General features: G+C 32.8%; 1 protein-coding gene across 17 annotated transcripts in view; it reads right to left on the minus strand.

The window, feature by feature from the left end:
- Cac (calcium voltage-gated channel subunit cacophony) overlaps window positions 1-21,711 on the minus strand; it is a 160,617-nt gene that overhangs the window by 89,988 nt on the left and 48,918 nt on the right. For all 17 annotated transcript variants that reach the window (XR_012048341.1, XM_072909374.1, XM_072909368.1 and 14 more), the window contains one exon: window positions 18,616-18,864. Coding sequence is in view for 16 of the 17 variants with exons in the window: in XM_072909368.1 (XP_072765469.1) it covers window positions 18,616-18,864 (249 nt within the window). In the remaining variant the exon portion in view is untranslated. The remainder of the gene's footprint in view (window positions 1-18,615; window positions 18,865-21,711) is intronic.

Consider the following 21,711-nt stretch of genomic DNA (forward strand, 5'->3'; position numbering starts at 1 on the left):
TATTTTTACCTTCTACTTTCTCAATTTCTTATTCTACACATTCTTGTCAATTCCAGTTTATCCGCATTGTTTCGTAAAGTAGAAATGTCAATACATGATATATTACAGTTAATGTCTCATAAAAAATATAATAATGTGTTTTATATTATTTCGGACATTAATAAAAATAAGAAAACAGCAACATTAAACAGCGTAATATCTAATGTAATGATATGTATACTTATACTGCTTTATACATATATTATAATATTATTTGCTACATCTCAATCTCTTTCTCGGTTAAATTTTTTTCCAACAGCATAATCATAATTTTTCAGATCAATTCAATATTTTCACACGATTTTCTCTGTTAAAAATCCGTCGAATAATATATTTGTAAAAGAAATCTGATGCATTTCTCTTTCGGAATGTTCGCTATATATCCGTATAATTATCAAAGACGAGAATCTACGGGAAACTGATCCGGCATCGCGAAACACGACGTCAACGATCGATGTTATCATTCCGATTGATATCTCTGGAAAAAAAGGGGAAAGCTAGGAATCGTCGTTCTCGTGCTCTCTTATCGATCTGTTTTTCCATCGTGCCATGAAAAAGGCCCTTCTTATTAATATCCGTGCACTATTTTTAATTTGATATTATCAACCGTCATTGCTAGCTATCTACCGAGCACGGAGATAGGATACATAGGAAAAAAGTGTCGAGATATAAACACAATACTAATAAAAATTTTATTATTTTCAACATTTATGCTCCGACCATTCAGTTCTGTTATAACAAGCGCATATAAAAAATTCTAGTAACTTTGTTACAATAAATAAACTGTTACAAATATAACTTTACTATACCAAGATTGCATTTAGAATGGGTGTCTACATCAATATATACATGCAATTTGACATGACAAAATTTCAAGACAGATACAAGTTAAAACTTTGAATCGGAGCACACAATTTTTCCTTTTCACTAAAGGTTTTTAGAACATTTGTAATTTAATCTATAATTTTTTCTTGATGTAATAATTTCCATGAGTAATATTATCTCAACTTTTTAAAGTATCGCTTTCTTTCTTGTGTTAAAAACAAAATTAATAATTCTATGCAATTAAATCTGCGGTATAATATAAAATCTTGGACATTTTTCTTTCTCACAAACTATCAAAAAAGATAAGAAAGTAATAAAGTTTTACATCATATTTCTTTACAGATTCTGTTGCATTTTAAAACGAGAAAGATTTTCAAGCGGTCTTTTCAAATGTAGCATTCTTTTATCTCTGAGAGTTTGTAAAAAACGCCTTTCGTTCTGTATAAAACAATTTCTGTTATCGCTTTCGCAATGATTTCTAATCGAATGAACGCAAAGACGAAAACGACAATTGGGGAAAAAATGAGATGAAAAAATCAGGAATCGAAAAGCGACAATGACAACAGTGAAGGGTGTCACGAATGTCCTGGCATTCGACCTGCAGGTGCAGAAAACTTGACCGAGTTTTCGAGCCGCACGCGGCGCAGGGCGACCTAAATTTCACCCTCCGTTTTCCCCCTCCCGTCTCTTCCACCCTCCCGTCATTCGCATCCCCAGCGTGAAAGCCCCCTGTGTTAGTATGTGTGCGTGTTTTTTCTCCTTCTTTCTCTTTCAGCTACAACCCTCCCATAACCTACAAACCCCCATGCCATTTGCGTGAGAGATGAACCGCCTCTGGTGACATTTCGGATCATGAAACGCAAAGATACCATTGTGTTTCGTTGATCCTGTCGGAGTCGAATAAAGATCCTAAAGATCCTAAAAAGGATTAGTCTTCGCTATTGTATATTCTAAAAAAATAATATTTTGGTTATCTTTTAGCAACACAGTTGCATTTTTAAGAGGATACTTTTTTTTAATAATTATAGAGCCTTATATAAATTACATATATGCAACATTAATTACAGTTAATACCTATTTATTATAATTAATAATAATATTTTCTCTCATCCACCAAATAGTAAAGGGCAAAAGATTATCGCCTACTAATTTTAGGAATAATGAATATGATTATTAATTACAGAATTACTAAAAATTAATTATATTCGTTAATTAGATAAAAGATTAAGTTAACAATTTGAATTATCCACAAGCTAATTCGCGATTAACGGTACGTGTTAACAGACTAACTCTCGTTATGTTATTGATGTCAGTAAAGTCTTTAACTAGCCCTCAACTCAGTGTTATAAAATGTACTTGGTCTCTTTTACGAGCAGCTGTCACCCGTCCAGCTTCTATCAACCCCGGTGTCGCGCGTCAAGGGTGAATACTACCGGCGCGAATATTGTTGAACGCCAAAGTATCGATAACGAAGTTCTGCGTGCGAGAACGTTCTGAATATTAATCCTCTTTCTATGGAATTGTAGCACTCTTTTTATTTATCATCAAAAATAATATTTATTAATAGCCATGCAACTTTGCGATATCTTGTGAGATAATTGAGAATTACTATAAGTAAACTAGAAAACTGATATTAAAAATTAAAAATGTTTCTGTGAATATTAACACAATTTCAGAAAAATTAAATTCACATAAATACATTAAATATAGACCGAGAAAAATTTCTTTAATTAGTTAATTATATTTAATTGGAATTATCTTTATTATCGATAGCTTGGAAATATCTCTTTCAAAATTATCTGCAGATACCATAAATATCTATGAAGATAATATCTAGAGATATGTTCAATTAGTTATAATTATTTTTCAGCAGATTTCTCACAAATAATCAGATATTTATAATTGTCATTTGTATAAAGATATCTGCAATTTTTTCAAAAAACTATCTATATCTATAGATCTCTTTTTTATTATCTACTCATTTGAAAGACGAATTTTTCTCAAATAACGCAATAATAAAGATAGATAGCTGATTGCTACATACATTCTCATTATCATATTGTCAGAGACATAAATTGAGCGAAACAAATTGATTAATTCATTACTAATTGTAAGTATGACGCTCCATGTTTACAGGGATATTGATTGCTAATAGTTCTTTGTCAGGATTTCAAGCTTTCGCATAGTAACTCCTCCATGATGCACACCTCCATAAGATTACTTTAAATGATGCAGATCTTTTTTCCTATGTATTCTGGTAGAACCGGAAATGGCGCTTGTCTCCCCAAGGTACCAAATCCAATTATTTCGATAGAGACGATTCTAGCGCGTGTGAAAGTATTGAGAATCTATGAAGTGTCGACATTGCGTACAACAAACATCACATTTGTCGCATTGTTTTCTGCTCTTTTTACAAATTTTATAGTTTTGTGTCCAATATCCTTTTCAAACAAACTATACATATCGGAAGTTTAAAGATGATTGACACCCCATTTAACAAAAAAATAAGCATCACAATAGTATTCGTAAATATACATCTACACAGAAGATTTACGAGAAATACTAAAAGATCTTTTGATATACTACAACAGAATAAAATCTCTATCGAAGAGAAAAGCAAATATGTTGCTACTAAAATTAGATTGACCTATCTTCTCAGGAAATATTATTTAAAATAGAAAATTAAATCACCATAATTACATATAATGCAAGTTAGCTTTGACATAAAAGGATATAAATTCTATGATTGATGCGCGATCAAAGCATTTGCCCTTGTTCAATCTTTTAATGTTACTGTCTTTGCAATTAAGTCTAAAAAAAGCATGAAAATTACATGAAGTTATTAAAATTTAAAAATTATGAGATATTTGCAAAAGAATATAGGATTTTGCTGTCTGTATGTATTGTTGAAAAAAATATTAAATTAAATAATTAAAGAAATGTGTGTGTGTGTGTATGTGTGTGTTTATATGTGTGAAAAATTATTAATAACATTTCTCTCTCTCTCTCTCTCTCTCTCTCTGACAATCTCGTATTATTATTTCAAGATGTACGTAAAAATAAAATAAAATACTGCAAATCTGGCACACTCTGCATATAATATGATTATCAGCATCGGTATCGCGTGACGTCGCTCTCGGCCAGGAATTATTACCCCAATTATCTTAATTACCGCGATTCCTGCACTTTTTCGTGTACGAAGGTAAAATCAGACCAGTAAACTGGAAATTGAGGACGAAATGCGAGCAAAAAAAGGGATAGAAGAAACGATTTTCGTTTTTGTTACCTGTCAACTGAAGCGATGCTTAATCTTTAGATAACTTTAAGATTTCGTAAAGAGCAAAATAGGATAAAAATGTATTGAAAGAAAATATATCGATATCAATATTAAAAAAATAATATCTCAAAGATAAAATAAGTAGTCTTGTTTATAAGAAAATCGAGTTTGTTGCATATGTAATTAATTGTAATCATTGAAAAATAGAAAGTTGTAAAGATTGCTCTATATTATAATGTAAATCATAAAAAATGAATCAAAACATTTTTATCAACTTGCAAAATCTGCAATATATAACATTTTACGTTTTTGTATTTGTAAGTCACGGTTATTTATATAGAATTCTATATTATAATCAATATCACCTTCTTTAGGTCAGATCAGCGCACAAGTATATTATTTATATACTACATATATTATATTATTTATTGTTCGCTAATATTAATTTATTTTTATCTATCAGAGCAAAAGAGAGAAAGAAATACTCCCGAAAAAAATTACGTACGAGGAATCGGTTGATCGATTATTTACAATTTACCGTGTTCGCAGAGAATATCGTTTTATTACGCCATTACTTCATATTACAAAGGGAATAATAATGCACGCGGCAATTAATGCGGGGAATGTACATAGTACTTCACTTATATTTTCTGGGCTATATAATTAATTAACGACATTTTGATAATATTAATCATTGTAAGGTTTTAATTTTTATATAATTTATATAATCTATTAATATAATTAATTATAATTATTATAATTATTAGATTAGTATATTTTTATTGTTATTATTAGTTATATAATCATTGCTATTAATTAATTATATAATTTTTATATATGCAATATGTACATTTTAACAACTTTTCTCAAAGCTATAATAAACAAGATCACTCCACGTATTTAGTTTCTTACATTTTATTTATTAATCGACAAATAATTTGCGATACTTATTTTCCGTTAAATTTAATCAAATTGCCTTTTTTGAAATTTCTGAAGTACGATATGCAATTTTAAATATATTTCTCTCGCGAAAGGAACATGACTTGTCAGAAAGGGGAGGATGACCTGATATCTAAGCCATTAGGCGTGAAAGGGTTAAGGGCCGTCTTATCATCGCGACCGCATTGTTCATTCTGAATTTTCCTCGTTCGTATCCCATTTTCATTCTTCTTCCCTCTTAGATCATATCTCGACAGACAATAAACGCAACGAGGTGCACTATGCTCGCAATTAAGGCAGATCTTTGTTCGATAAAATCGACGATTGAAAGCTCATGTAAATCTGAACATTCATTATCTTAAGCAAATAAGAAGTAATGATAAAATCAAATCAAATTCGTGTGAGATATTGATTTACTTTAATATTTTTGTTGTAAAAATAATTTTTAAAGGACCGTCTTGTATTAAAATGATATCTTACAATAAAAAGGATAATATTTAATAAATTTAATTATTATATGTATAAAGATTATTTTATTTGTAAGTTAAGTAATTTTAAATATATAAAGTAATAATAATTTATTACATTTTATTGTAGTAATTTAATTTGTTTTAATTAAAGCTAAATATATACAATAGAGATATGATTGTGATATTTACTTAAGATAATAAAGAAAGTCAAGCATGATAATATTTCCATGGAAACCACATTTTGCGAGATATGAAGATTGAAAAAAGATTGGAAGAGGAATATACGAAAAGCAAGAAAAAACAGGAAGATCGACTAGAGATTAGACAGAATGTGGGACGTCGAACTCGTCTCAACTGCCTGCTATATCATCCTCCCTCGCTCTAATACGGCCACCCTCATTTCTCGTTCGTCTATCCTACAGAACGTTAACAGGCATGTAGGTGTTGCGGAGGCTGAAGATACATCGTTGTCACTAGGGCGACTTTGGATAATTTTATACCACATCGTACGCGCACAGAAGCGCGACTTTTTATACACTCACATCGCGCTTCTACGCCTTTAACCCTTTCGCCGCCAAAGGTGAAGTAACGAGATTATTCTATAGAGCAGAATTAAGGGGACCAGAAACCTTTGAAGAACAGAATACTAAGGTGAATCGCGAAAGTATGATAAGAAGTAGAATTACGATTTTTATACGTGCGATCGTTGATGTTCTCCTAAATATGTGAAATGTAAAAAGATTTTTTTTTTTTTCTTTTTAAGAAATTTGCTATTAGATATCTCTGTAGAAATAACTTGAAATAAGCTTTTATTTAAAAACTATTATTAAAATTCTTTGAGTCTCTTTTTTTAATGTTTAGAAAAAACATTGCTATTTTTAACTTGTAAACTCTGGTATCTCTGTCATCGAAATATTGTATATAACGACGATGTTATGATAGTCTGTATGAATATACATATACATGGGAGATGTAATCGTATTTATAGAATATCTTTGTTTCGATCACATTACACTTCAGTGAAATGAATACAAGAACAGATATATAAAGCAGAAGGTAGATTTTTTTCCTTCCGTCTCATTGTTAAATCTAAATGAAAGAATTACAAAGTAGTTACGCGACATTAATTAAATAGATGTATTTAATTCACACATCACTTTTGGAGAATCTATGTTGCAAATAAAAGGCATATAAAAAATATAAAAAAGTTTTATGCTTGTTTAAACAAATTGCAGTAACAAGCAGTTTTTCAATAAGAAATTTGTCGGTTCCAGAGTAAAATAATGAAAAGGTACATTTGAATAAAAAAAGTATTATTATGATTAACTCTTTGGAAATAAAATAAGATTATACCCTACGCATATTGTAAATAAAATGGAAGGTACAATCGTTAAAATTAATAAATTACTAAAATGAGAGATATTTTAAAAAGTATCATTTTTTTTTCGTCTGTTTGTTCAAGTGCATTCAATTATAAGAAAGAAATGATCTCCCCAAAAAAGCGAAATGAAAAAGTAGGTCTCTCTTTGTGACTTGATATATATGTACTCTATACACTTCTTTCCTTCGATGATCGCTCGTGATTGCCGTCTGAAATAGCTTTGACAAGGCAGGCCGACAAGTATAATTAATTTAGCCAGCGAGAGTATCTTAATAAACTATTAAGAGACAATTCGCGATGAATAAGCAATAAACGGTATTTAACAATTTTATTTTGATTGGTTCGATTAGTTAAAAGATGGAAAGGATGTAAAGAATAAAAATTATCGTTTTTAATCCTTTTATTCTAACATTGCTGTCTCTTTTAAAATAAACATCTACATACGTAAGTAGGACATATATTTATATTAATCAACTAAATTAAAATCTATTTTTGCTAATTGTTAACTTTAATTGTGTAAAAGATTCAAAAACAATTCATTCCAAGTTTAATTTTTACTGTTCTATAATATTGTTTATATAATATTTTTTATTATATTCTACCGTATTCTCAATTATGCTCTTTAATTGGAGATAATAAAAGATTAGAATTACCCATCTCTTTATTTTTTTTACAAAATAAAAAAAATTAAATTTGAGTTAATATTTTTTTTAGTCGTTTTGTTCATTTCTCGCCTTTATTAATGTTGTCGCATTATCGTTATTAACGCCACGACTTTAATTTCGACGATATTCCACAAATTGAAATAACTCCAGCGTGTAACGAGTAGGACATGTCCATCCTCGCTGCAAGCTCATCCAACATCCTCGTCGAACTTACGTTAAAGGTCGAAAGTCACTACGTACGCGGAATAACGTACGGTAGGTAGGTATGTATGCTATGTATCTAGCTACTAGTTAGCTTAAATGTAACGTCATTTCAGAGGCATGCCGATGACATCAACGACGCTATTGGCATCGATGGTATTTCAGCCGTTCGTCCATCGTTCGATGATCGCTGTTTGGAATACGAGTAAAAATCACGAGTATAACGGCTATTATCATTGACATTACAAAATTTTCACACACAATTTTTCTTACACATTTCACGTGCTACAATTATTTTTTTAAATATATTATTTGTGTTATTTTCCCGTTAAGACATATACGTAGAAATGACCCATATGATTTATAACGATTCTTATTTAATTAATTATATAAGTTGGAAATTTTTCAAAAATAAAAAAATGATGCTCTTTTTTTCTTCTAAAATTATTTTACAGTACGCGTATTTTTTTTCCTTAACTTTGATTCAAGCTTATTAAATATACAATTCTCTCGAATCTTTTTGCTTGTCAAGTTTAATCAAACATTTCAATAAATATAGATAAAGATATAAATAATATTAAATAAAAAATTTTACATGAATAATAAATTGTATTAAATAAAATTGAATTTAGAAGAGGAAATATATCAGAATGCAGTATATTTTTAGACCCGTTCGATCGCGTTCAATTGTAACTGTAGGGAGACGCTCGGATTTTCCCGAGAAACTTTCGCGAGCTTCTTCGTACGGGCGCAATTTCATCTCATCGCTTTACGCTTTTCCTCGACTCGTCGAGAATCGATTTTTCCGGATATAGCTTACACGGAGCGACGATGACGACGTCGAAAACAACGTCGTTGGCCTGCGGCTTTCGTCATTCGTTGGGTAGCCCGTCGCATCCGTGAGATTATACTATACTATACAGGGGTGGAAAATTTTAATCGAATCATACGATCGGTCTGTCAAAGAGCAATAACGTCACGTTCGTATCGGCCAATAAGGCTCGACCTAGAATCATATGCGCCACCATAAACGTGCCATGGGCTTTCCATGGCTAAAATCGTCGGTCATCCACGAGAGACTGCACGAGAGATAATTCGATATCGCGGGCAAATCGATTGTCGAGCGGCTCTCCTATTCGTGCCTCTCGGCCACGACGACCACTTCTAAGTGACAGATTTATTTAAAGCCCTCCTGAAACTTTAACATCTTATTAAATTATCAAGAGAAAATTTAAAGTTTCGAGTCATTAAATCTTAGAAAGAACTAGAATTTCTACAAAATCGTTAATTAAATTGTTAATTAAATTTCGATTGAGTTAAATTTAATTCAATTACAATTAAAGTTTATTAATTCTGTTAATAGGCAGATTTTATTTACTATTTTAAAGCGTAACTGGGTTTTTCTTCATTTTATTTTGCTTAAGTCTTATACTATTTTCTTGCACAACTTGAGCGTCGTTAAATTTATTAGTACTTTTTCGTTAAGTACGTAGATAATTTATTTAAAGAGGATACAAGAAAGTGTGCTATTATACGTACGTGTGTATGTGTGTGTGTGTGTGTGTGTGTGTGTGTGTGTGTGTGTGTGTGTGTGTGTGTGTGTGTGTGTGTGTGTGTGTGTGTGTGTGTGTGTGTGTGTGTGTGTGTGTGTGTGTGTGTGTGTGTGTGTGTGTGTGTGTGTGTGTGTGTGTGTGTGTGTGTGTGTGTGTGTGTGTGCGCGTGTATGTTCATATATGTTTATAAGATAAACGACGAGTGAAAGAATTAAAATTTAATGGAACCCTGGCTGTAGAAAGACATCCTGCTAAGCGAACAACGAAGAATGCCCGGCGAGAGATGGGAAGACACGTGCCTTCTCTAGTAAATATAGTAATAATTTCATTTCCTGTGCGATCGTGCGAAGGCCTTATCATCACGTGTCAGCAAATAGACAGATGTCCTAATTTAATAATAGGGTCGTAAGACATAAAGAACTAAATCTCTATCTCTATAAATCGCAATTTTTAAACAATAAATTCTGCTTCTTTTCATATTTGTAAATTTTTTTTTATTATACTTTATTATAATTTTTTATTATATTTTGGAATTGCGATAGAAATATTTTTGACCAAATTCAAACTAGATGCAGACAATAATACAACTTCAACACTCCTATTTCATTTCTTTGTCACCCTCATTATTATTTATTATCACAGTCTACTTCTTATCTTGGATTTTATATATCAATTTGAGAACTCTCCTTAAAACTAGATAAGCCGAGCGAGGATCGCTCAGAGAAAATATACCGAGCGGAAATAAAGTTCGCCGTTCGCGCGGCCGGTCCTACGCGAAAAGTTCGGGATGTGAATATAAATCTACAAGTCCGAGAGAATCGGAAGGAAGTATCACCGAGGAAATTTACGTCTGCCGGACGAGGCTCCATCGATCTGCAAAACAACCCGGGCAATGCTCCACGCTATCTACTATCGTGTCTAACGACTTCATATACCGATGGAAAAAGTGCGATGGGTCACAGCGAGCGTGTGCATACGAGGCTTCGTAAGGCACAAGTGGTTTGAACTTTATTAGATATGTATTGTAGTTTGTCGATCCTTAACACAGCGAAAGTAGCAGAGTCACCTTCGGCTATTAAGATTTGTCCTCCTCTCCATTACTGTCATTATCGATTTTCAGTTTATTATTATCAAGCTTTAACAATTAAGGCTGGATCTTACTTTCGTCCAATTATACTACGTTCTCATTTAATTACTATATCTCTCTCTAACTTTCTCTAAACGCGTAGTTTTTCAACTTATAATTCGATTTATCCTCTCTCTATTTATTTCGTACAGCGATTAAAAATATGTCTCTTGAAGATATTTTGTATAATAAACATTTTTATTCCAATTTTTAAAGTAACCTGTTTAAAATGTACAATCTTGTTATGACTGTCATCGATTTATTTGTCCTGAGACCTCCTTATCGCTTGAGACATAAAGCTGGCTCTGATATATACGATGACAAAGGCAAATGGATTTATGTTGCTTTATAAGAAGAATGGGACAATAAGGTTTCCGCATCGCACAATTTCTTTCGTTTCCGATCGACCGATGTGAGAATTAATTGATTTTCCTTACATGCTTGTAGTAAGTGTGCACGTGATATCCATGACGCAAACAGAAATAAATAATTTATTAATATTAACAACGTATATATTTTTTTATTTCGTAGATAATCACGAAAATGTCTATGTATATAATATATACACACACATATATATATATATATATATATATATATATATATATAGTGTAATATAATAAATAAAAAATAATTATTATATTGTAATAATAATGTAAAGGCGCGAACCTTTTGACGAAGCTTCTTTTGCAGCCGTTAACGACTTAGCTTATGGTAGTCGCCTCAAATCTCCGGATATCGAGATTCGGAAGCGTAGCGAAATAAAAGCGAGACGAATGAAACAACCGGAACCGGTCGGACACGCAGCGTTTTATTACAAAATATTATCCCGGGGAGAACGCGACCAAGTAATGGCCGTACTCGCCGGAGTTTAGTGACCCCGCAGGTAGCGATGTCGTCTCTCCGTTTTCATCGAGTGTAAGCCGAGAACGTCTCTCGGCCGGCTTAAAAATTTCACGCGTATTCTAGAGTTTCGCTTTGTCGTTCCGATAAAGCTTGTTTACGCGGGTGAGAAACAACTTCAAAAGTTGTACTTCAAACCTTTTAAAAAAGTTTTAGACAAGTAAAAGTGCACTTGGAAAATAAAATAGTTACGTAAAAAATTGTTGCGTATTTATAAAATATAAAATATAAATTGTGAAATATTATACACTAGATACGCACGCGCATGCATTTCACCTTTTTTAAGGAAATATTACAGAATATAAAGTTGAACATACATAAAATTATATATTAATAATTTTTTAATATTATATGTAATAATTATTAAATTATATATATTATATACATATATACATATATGTATATATAAATATTGGTGCCGAGGGGTTTGCGTGAACTATATGCGTGCGTGCGAAGGGAAAATAAAAGGTTTGCCAGTTAATGGCAATCTAATTTTCGTAAATATCAAGGAAATGTCAGGAGGGTGACGTGTGGGTTGCTAGTAGTTACCGTCCTGCTAAGTTAGTCCTGCCGCAGGGATAATCTCTAATTATTTAAAAACTTTTTCCTCTGCAAGTCACCTTTTTATCTTACAAATTCCTCGAGTTCTCCAAGTTGACCGTAGCAAAGTTCTTCACATTCTTTAATTTTTTGAAAATATTTCGCTCTATTTTATAGCAATTATAATAATTATATAATTACTCGGAACAATCTAGAGGTACAAAAGTTTGACAGGAGCGGAAGTCAGTTTTAATCGCGATCTTAACTCTTCTTACCTATTAGAATTTTCTGGATCATTTTTGCTAACATTTCCATTAATATACAAGTTTTTCTAAATTTTCTCAATTTTCCATAAGATTAAAAAGATTAAATATTACAATGTTTGATAGTTTTTTCAACTTGTACACTTGAATGTTTTATACTAATGGCGTAACAACAGGTGTCATATATATTTATCACTGACGTACCACCATCGCATAACTAAATCTAACGCGACTATATCATTAATCCTTCCATACATGCACGAGTTGTTTTTTTTCTTTTTAAAACTATATATAGCCATTATATATAACTATTATTCAATATTTTCACTTGAATAATCTGCATCATGCACAAGTTTCTAAAAGATTCTAAACTCTGTTAATCAAAAAATAAAAGTGTAACTTATAAAACTTATATTATATATTTACATTCTCTCTTTCTTATTGTTAATAAAAATTAATTTATAAAAATTAATATAAATATCACTTCTGTTTCTATTTTTAAAGCAGCGTTAACAATCTTAAAATTAAATCGTCGAAAATTTTTAAGAACAAATAAATATTATTATATATTTTTTCGCTCGCCCGACAACGGCTTCGTCCAGCGCTGAGAATAACTCAAAAACGAGTGACGTCAGGCGATAAAACGGAAGACGCGTGGGCAGATTTCCACATATGTGGTTTTTCCACAGGTCTGCTCCTGCCCCGTGAGTTAACAGCCCTTGGGGAAGAGACACGACGTCGTCTGCCCGACAACGACGACGCCGGTGACTTTGACGGGGTAGAGGTATTTGTCCCGTATTTGCCATCTTACCCCTTACTACAAAGGCGGGAGAATTATCACCCGTCTAAAGTTAAGAAAAACGATACTCGTCGCCGAGACGTCGCGCCGACATTAATCGTCGGATTAAACTTTTTAAATCGTCGCTCTTTAAACAACGCCGCGACGTGGCAACATCTCAATGGTTTAGTTTAAAAAAAGAAATCATAAAATATCTCTGCAGCGCGGTTAGAGCTTTTAACATCATGCGCAAACGTAATTGAGAACCAGATTGCCGCATTCAGTAGCGAACGTAATTATCAACCTGACAAGGTAATATAAATTTTATGTCACGTCGCAATTTCGAAGCCTAAGCCCCTTACATTATACACAAACAATTAAAATTATATAAAACTACGTGAAAACATCCAGATTTAACTCAAAATATAGAAGGAACAGTAAAGGATGTATAGTAGTAAAGTTGTATCATAAACAGATCATAATGCAGTCTCGTCTGACCAGTGTCAAGCTGTTACTACTGCCGTTTGCATCCTATTGACTTTTGAGAACGAACCCTTCTGAAATCGTCAAGAATGAACGATAGATGAATGGGATGAAAGTTTCAAGAAACACAACTGACTGGCTCGCGGATCTACGGATCTAAGACTCCTCGATAGAATGCACTCCGCATTCTTGAGAAGAAAATACGTCAAGAAAAGATGTCGGTCACAGCGTGGGTGACTCTTCGCACGTACATATATGTGTTTTTCCGCGTAACACACGGCGTGCCTAGCCGGGAGTTATTCGACTATCAGAGAGCTTTTCATCATTGTTCGTTCATGTTCCATATTCGTCACTTTCCCTATTTGGCTATCTTTCCAATTTAAATCTCCTTGATCTTCGCCGCTTTGGTTTAAAGAAAGGATGAACGAGATGCAACATGAGGTATCAGGAAAAACGGATCGGTAGAGCTTTAGAAAGGATGAGAATGGAATAGAGAAAAAGTGCCAAGTACCACATGAAGCAGAACAGAAAGAGAGAAAGAGAGAATGATTGTGCGGGAGGAGAAAAATAGAGTAATAGCGAGGAGAAAATGGAGAGTGATGGAGAGAAGAAAATGCAGGAAGAAGAGATAGAAAGAAAAAAGAAACGAGAAGGATAATATATGAGAGGGAGAAGAAAAGAGACAGGAAGAGAAAACGACGAAACGTGAGGGAGAAAATAAAAAGGAAAAGGAAAAGGAAAGACAGAGAGAGAGAGAGAGAGAGAGAGAGAGTAAATTTGAGAGAAGAAGAAAGAGCACCCCAAACGACCAAGAGCAACTGAGAGTTTACGGAGGGTGTGCGAGAGGCAGAAAGAGAGAGAAGGAGGGAGATGCAAAGGGTAGTAGAAGCCTGACGAGGGAGAGAGAAAGAGAGGTGGCACGCGCAATGCGGGTATTGATTCACGGCGGCGGCGGCAGCGGCAGCGGCGGCGGCGGCGGCGGCAGCCGGCAGCCAGCCTGAAACATACGACCGCGCCAAGTCGGCTCGATTCACCGCCGAGACAAGAAGGGACCGAATTCGCGAGTCAGCAAGGAAGCAGAGAAAAGAGAGAGAGAGAGAGAGAGAGAGAGAGAGACAAAGAAACAAAAAGCCATGTTGTGTCAATCGGTTTAAATTTACAAATCGCGTTTATCACCGGAATCTTCGCCAGACCTTTTGCCAATTCCGCATCGCGCAACTAAAACTGAATTCGCACGAGCCTACTGTCTACAACTTCCGCAATAGGGAAATTTCTTGCTTAAATTCAATGGCATTGTTGTTATTTTATGAGATGAATTATGTACAACCAAGTTTATCATGCGGTACAAAATTTTGATGTAATTCCCATGCAAATGTTATTAGAGCGCACTTTCTTCAAAATGAGAAATTTTAGAGAATATAGGATAAAATTAGACTACACCGTCGGGAGCAACTTTTCTCTGTATTTAAAGAAAGAGAAAGACTCTGAAATTCTTCAATATCTAAAAAAAAATAAGACCCAAGAGGGACATTATAATTTTAGCTAAAACACTTATAGATTCATGATATCGGTTAATTACATTTACTTAGATTTGAATTTTAGCGAAAAACTTTTATGTCAAAAGAATAATTGCACCAGAGTCTTTTAAGCGGAAAAATGTTCTCTCTCGAAACAAAAACTGTTTATTTCATAGTCACCCTATATATTGCCGCAAAGCGCATAATTACGCGTATTGTAGCAGTGTGAAAATCGAGAAAAGTAGCGGCGCGTGTTTGTATGAAAGCTCACGGGAGTAGTCTGGTTTCAGGGTTAGGACCGATCAGGGTTAGATGGTATCGGCCGAGGCTCTTGCATGCGCCCCTAGCCTGGCTGGGGATACCCCGGCAATGCGTAGAATTGGACCGTCGTGGCCACGAGCAGTCGGCCATGCAACCGTTAATAGAAGCTCAGCTCAGCGTACAACTTGTGAAACATGCCGGCGTATCGATACATAAATATAATATAAAAGTATATGTGAAAAATATAAAGAGCATGAAAATATTTTATCTGTTTTTTTTTTTTTTTATGTAAATACTTAAAAAAATTTTATTTTTTTTTCCTTTAAAATTATATTTTTTTTTTTTTTTTTTTTTTTTTTTTTATTTAAGTACATTATTTGGAAATTTCAGTATCGGAAAAAGATATATTTATTACATTTACATAAAGAAAATATAAAAGTTTCCGTAGTATGAGAAAAATAAAATTTTGTTCTAAAAACATTAGTATAATGTGATTTAATATTAAAGAAAATTAGACGCTTTTGTGAAATTTGTAACTTATATTGAACTTTCTAATAAGACGCCGTAAAACCATGATCCATCTTGAAATTTAATGCTAATATTTTAACAATAGCTTCAAAATTTTGATCTGTTCTACATTTTGAACTTTCACATTTGTAAGAAACTAATACAAAATATACAAATAAGTGAATTTTATAATCGAGTTTGCTTGAATTTTTTATCTCATAATATATATGAAATACTATGTATGTGTTACTCTATATTCATAGATTTGTCTTTTAATATATTCAAAACATTAATTGTATAAAATATAAAATTATAAAATCAATATACATAATTAAATATTGAATCTATTTTATTATTTGCAATTCAAGCTAATATGATGTTCATGTTCTGCTCAGATCACACGAATCTCGTACGCGGCAGGCGAGAACGTTCGAGCAACATCGATTTGCACTCGTTAATAAAATCCGTCGGTCGGGCATCGATCCGCCGGCGACCACAAAGACAACGCGGAATTGAGCGCGATAAATAAAGAAGGGTGCTCAGAACGGCGGCGCGGCGCTCGGATAGGTACGTCCCTTAATAGCAAAGGTCGAGAACCTTGTCGAGTTGACTCGCGGGATAGCGCGCAGACCTACTTCCACGTAACGTCGATTCCTTTTATTGATTCTATTTTTGCGAGAAGTCAAGAGAGAGAGAGAGAGAGAGAGAGAGAGAGAGAGAGAGAGAGAGAGAGAGAGAGAGACAGAGAGAGAATTGCTTGAGAACGCTCACCCTCATCGCAATTACCGATCGTATCGCCGATTTGGGTTTTATCGAAGAATGATTATGTCCCAAAATATATGGAATTCAGGACATAACCAGATTTTTACACTTCAATATGTTAATAATATAAAATATTGGTTTTGAAAATGAGATAGTCATTTTTACATAATATTATCAGTTAATTAAAATCTGTGAAATATAAAGGTATTGGAACACACGAGAAAGAATTAATATTAATTAATTGAATTTCAAGCGAAATATTAGCCAGTTAACACCAGGATTGCTTAAGAGTTAAATCTATTCAGTTGTGAAATAATATCAGAAACAACAATATGTATCGTAAAGTATTTATAGATCATGATTTTGCAACAAATAAGAGAATAGTAGAAAAAAAAAAAATAAGCAAGAAAAAAACAAGCAACGAATAAAATCGAATACGATTCTGTATAAAATAATTATAACATTAAATATAAGACGATTGAAAGACGGAATCCGCTAAATATCAGCAAAAGTTCAAAGTGACACTTTGCCGATTCTGTATTCATAAGAAAGTCCATAAGAAGCTCGATATGCTTGTTTCGAAAATAGAAAACGAGTGTTTTGAATAGGTAGAAAAATAACAGTACGAGGAGAAAACGATCGTTGGTGGACAGGTAGATCGTAATTAGATTCGCTGGTGAACGGTCGGTGACAGCGCGCGTTGCTGGAAATAGAAAGTAACGGCCAAACAATCGAAGGCTAATCGATAGTGTGTAAAGCTGGACGGACGAACGGATGACGCGAGGGGAGTACAGACACCTCGCTACATTAGACTTTAATTCGGCCGCAGTAGTGCATGACCCGGTATGGTCAGGCGCAGCCCCCATCTGGCACCATCTCCGCGACGTGATCGAAGGCTTATCATTTTATCATTGACGGATAAATCGGCTGTATCAAGAGGTTTTTTCGCAATAAAGTGAGAAAGCAAACTATCCGCGACAATAACGCCAAAAATTATTACAATATTGTATAATTGTATGAATTAATTGTATGAAAAGTTATTAGAATATTGTAAGTAAAATTATAATTGTATAAAAAAAGATATATATAATATTACTTTTTGTATAATATTATCCTTTTCTTAAAAGTTATTCTATTGACTTATTCTGTCTTATCAAAAAATATAGTAATTTATAATTAATGAAATTTTCAAGAAATTAAGAAATATAAAATTATAAATTAAGAGATGACTTTTAAATATGCTTTTTATTGCAATGTATTGGTACAAATAATTCAATAGCTAATAGCAATAATTAAATCACCATTATCTGTTATCTAGTAGCGAAGTATCAAGACGAAAGCTTTCATGTTTTACTTGCCGATGCTTGTTTAACAAGGGTTGCAAATGTAGGGGTGCAAAATATTATCAACCGTCGTAAGTGGATTGAAACATACCGTTCGATGAGTCAAGTTCGACAGAGTACGTATACTGTAAAACTTTTTATCGACATAATCCATAGTCAGCTCGTTTACCGACATAACGTTGTATACAGGGGATGAAAGGGGTTAAAACTACGTCGGTAAAATAGATTGCGCTGATAGTACAAAGTAGTAAAATGAATTTCGAATGATAAGAGATGTATCATGCTCATTCAATAATTTCTGATAAAGATAAATCTACATTTTTATATCCTTAAAAAGAATCGTTTAAAAAAAGAACAATTTAATATTTTTTATATGAATTTTGGAAATTATTAATAAAAATTCTCCTATTAGAATGTGATATTTTTATGCTGAACAATCCATTTATTAAATGTGTAATTCTATGAATGATCATTATAACAGCACAGATCTCAAAAGTATTATCCTTAACCCTTTAACTATGATACGTGTAAGCATTTTTTTTTTTTTAAATTGCCGATGAAAAAGATGAGAATGCACTGCAATTATGGTCTCATATTATAATATAATCTCCAATTATTATAAAATAATGATAACATTAACGCTCAAAACATACAATAGATACCAGCAAGTCTCGATGACATGAATAGTTGAAATTTTATTTTCTTCTCTTTATGTCGTTATGAAGTTTTCAAACTATCATAGCTAAAGGGTTGAATAAGAAAATATAAAGGGTGTGACTCACATAATATCGCCAAGCTTGAGCCGCGTCTGTATAAGGGCGCAGCTCTTGTGGTCGCTGGTGGTGACGGCTCTTCGTCTCCTGGCGGCATACTTGGGGACCAGTTCCGAATGCATCGCATTGCCATCGGCCGCATTTCCGCCGATCCCGGATGTGGCGCCATAACCGATGAGGCCCACACCTCCACGCATCAACGGGTTGCTGCCACGCCGACGCGTAGACACGTGTCGACCTCCCACGCTACCCAGCATCCTGTAAGTAAACATGAATTAATTAAGTCACAAAATGGACATGATTTTATACACGAAGAAAATTTTATAATATAAATTACGTAAAAAAATATATATATTTTTGTTACATTTTTATTTATTATCAAAACTGGAATATTACAACACATTAAGATACCTATTACTGTAAAAAGTATAAATTATGCATTTGTTTGTATCAAAATATTTAAATCATTACAATATATACTCCTTACTACCCGTAACTTTATATGTATATAATTTTTATATGTATATTATAAAATAAAAGTTTAAAGAATAAATTTATTTTCAATTCTGCAATCGCAGCTTGATCTTCAAAGTGCGTAATAAATTTTATACTAATTTGAAGATTGATAAATATATTTTTTAACTTCTCTTTTCTATAATATAAATAAAAATGTGTCGGAAAAATGATATGATTATATTATACAGAAAGAAAATAAAAAAGGAAGAATGATGAGCATCTTGATTGTTTCTAATTTAATTTTTTTAAATATTTTATTTTATTATTAAATGTTCTTTAATTCCCTAAAATTATTCAAAAATCGACGATGGCACGTTTAAATAAACCTGTAACGATAATAAGTTTTTTAAGCCAGTCGAATGGACAAAAAAAATTTATAGGAATAAATTAATGGTGCACGGAAGAAATTCAGCGGAACGTTCTTACATTAATTAGGTTACATTGTCTAGCCTAGTCTTGGCACATCTACAGGGCGGATAGGTAGTCACGCGATCAAGCACTTGTGTTCGTCTATTTTCTGACGCGTGCCGCGGCCATTAATAGTCTTTTTTTCCTTAATGTATTGACGATGCCTAACTAATCTTCGTTGGATCGATAAGAAAAAGTCGGTCGTATTGAATATGAAAAAGGAAAAAAAAAAAGATTGTCGTTTTCGACACGCGACTTATGTTTCACATATACCTATATACCATTCATACGTTACATAAGGCTCGTTTATTCAAGAGTAATATTAAAAGTAACGTCTCGGCAACGCACATAAAATATTCTATTAATTACCCGCGTTCGCGTCAGTATATCGGCTTCCTCGTGGCTTTTCAAACGTCACGCGGTTCTCTTTTCCATTCCTACCTCCTTTCATTTCCTGAAAGCGTCCGTCCTACGTTGAAGTAGAAAATAAAGCGCCACTGCCATCTAGATACCGCAAAATCCGATTAATCATCATTCGAATGTGACGTTTCATCGAGTTCATTAGTCTCGGAAATAAGTACAATTCATGGATATTCATCATGTACTATATGTATATAAATAGGACGTATACAAAAAGTCATTAAGTATGATTTCGAAATTGTGGCAATTAAAACTTTGATGTAAAAAGCCCGCAAATGTCAAAGTATGTGAAATTCTCGGAGAAGTCATTTTCCACATCGAGAGTTATATATTTCAATGTATATTTTAACGAAAATGAGGAAAAATAATGTTTATGTTTTTATTGACACTTCATAAATAGTGTCTACAAAATTTTATATTTTGATATTAACTGTAAGAATCAAATAAAAAATTGAGCAATGCTTGATATAATCAATTATGCTCTTGATATTATCTGTTTTATATCAATTTTATATTCAATAAACGTTATAAATATTTCGAGATAAAATCATTTCAACCAGGAATTACGGCGAATATTCACAATGCGTGGCTTCTCATCGTTATTGCCCCTCTCGAATCAAATTTATACGAACTATATTGTAAGTTATGTCGAGTTTCATCAAGTTTCTCACTAAGCGCATTACACTAAGCAGATGGAGATCGGCGTGCACTAAGTAGATACATATTTCTAAATCAAGAGTTTATTGGCCATGCAGTTTACATGTTGCGTGTTTTCTATGGCAGTGCAGCTCAAAAGGCACTTGAACTTTGAAATTATAATTTCACGAAACGTTACGAAATTCTGCTCATAAAATGAAATAGAAGTCGAATTTATGTGACTGAAACATATTAGCAAATGTGCACCTGAAATTGAAATCACGTCGAAGTGAAAGCTACTTTGTGAATTAACGAAAAATAAAGATTTATATCGATATATATTCGATCTCTAATAATAAAGTCTAAGAGTTCGTGACAACTTTTATACAGTTTCAACAACATTTTTTAAAGAGAAATCAATTTTAAATTCCTTAAAAAAAGAATCTACATCTTAAATCTTGTATAATATTTTCCACATAAGGTGTACAAATATTTTGGCGAAATGATTAGAACATGATTTTCATTAATTTCGATTTCTCATAAATTGAAATGTGACGCAGGATCATCTGGCTGACAATTCATGCGCGTTAACATGTCGGTTCTCACATGGGTTAATTGTGATCAAATTATTATTCGGTCCGTCTATCAAATGAACAAAACAGAATTACAATCCATTAGATACTGTGATCGACACATGTTCGCGTCTGCAATGCACACAACACATCGCAGCGCAATGTGAAATTTCACCCGAATGAACATCATCGTTTCACTATGCGTTTAACGCTCGAAAATAATCAATTTATAAATCTTTCACGCTAGAATTCTGAAGCTCGTACAGTTCATCTCATTGAACAATTTTATCCCATAACAAAGCATCTTCTTCTACATCAGCTATTCATTTGTTTATTCTTCACTGTATAATTAGATATAGCATAAAAGTCTATGTACATAACATACATATATAAAGATCGACAGATTTATTGTGTATCGTCACATCATAATTTATACATCGAAAGTAAAGTGCATCAATAATAATACAATCGCATAATAATTCATTAATAATTCATGTATCGGTATGTAAACAACTTGAGAAATAGAGTATTTTTATGCAGTTTCTTTTATGTA

This window comes from Anoplolepis gracilipes, chromosome 17, assembly GCF_047496725.1.
Source record: "Anoplolepis gracilipes chromosome 17, ASM4749672v1, whole genome shotgun sequence".
Taxonomy (NCBI): domain Eukaryota; kingdom Metazoa; phylum Arthropoda; class Insecta; order Hymenoptera; family Formicidae; genus Anoplolepis; species Anoplolepis gracilipes.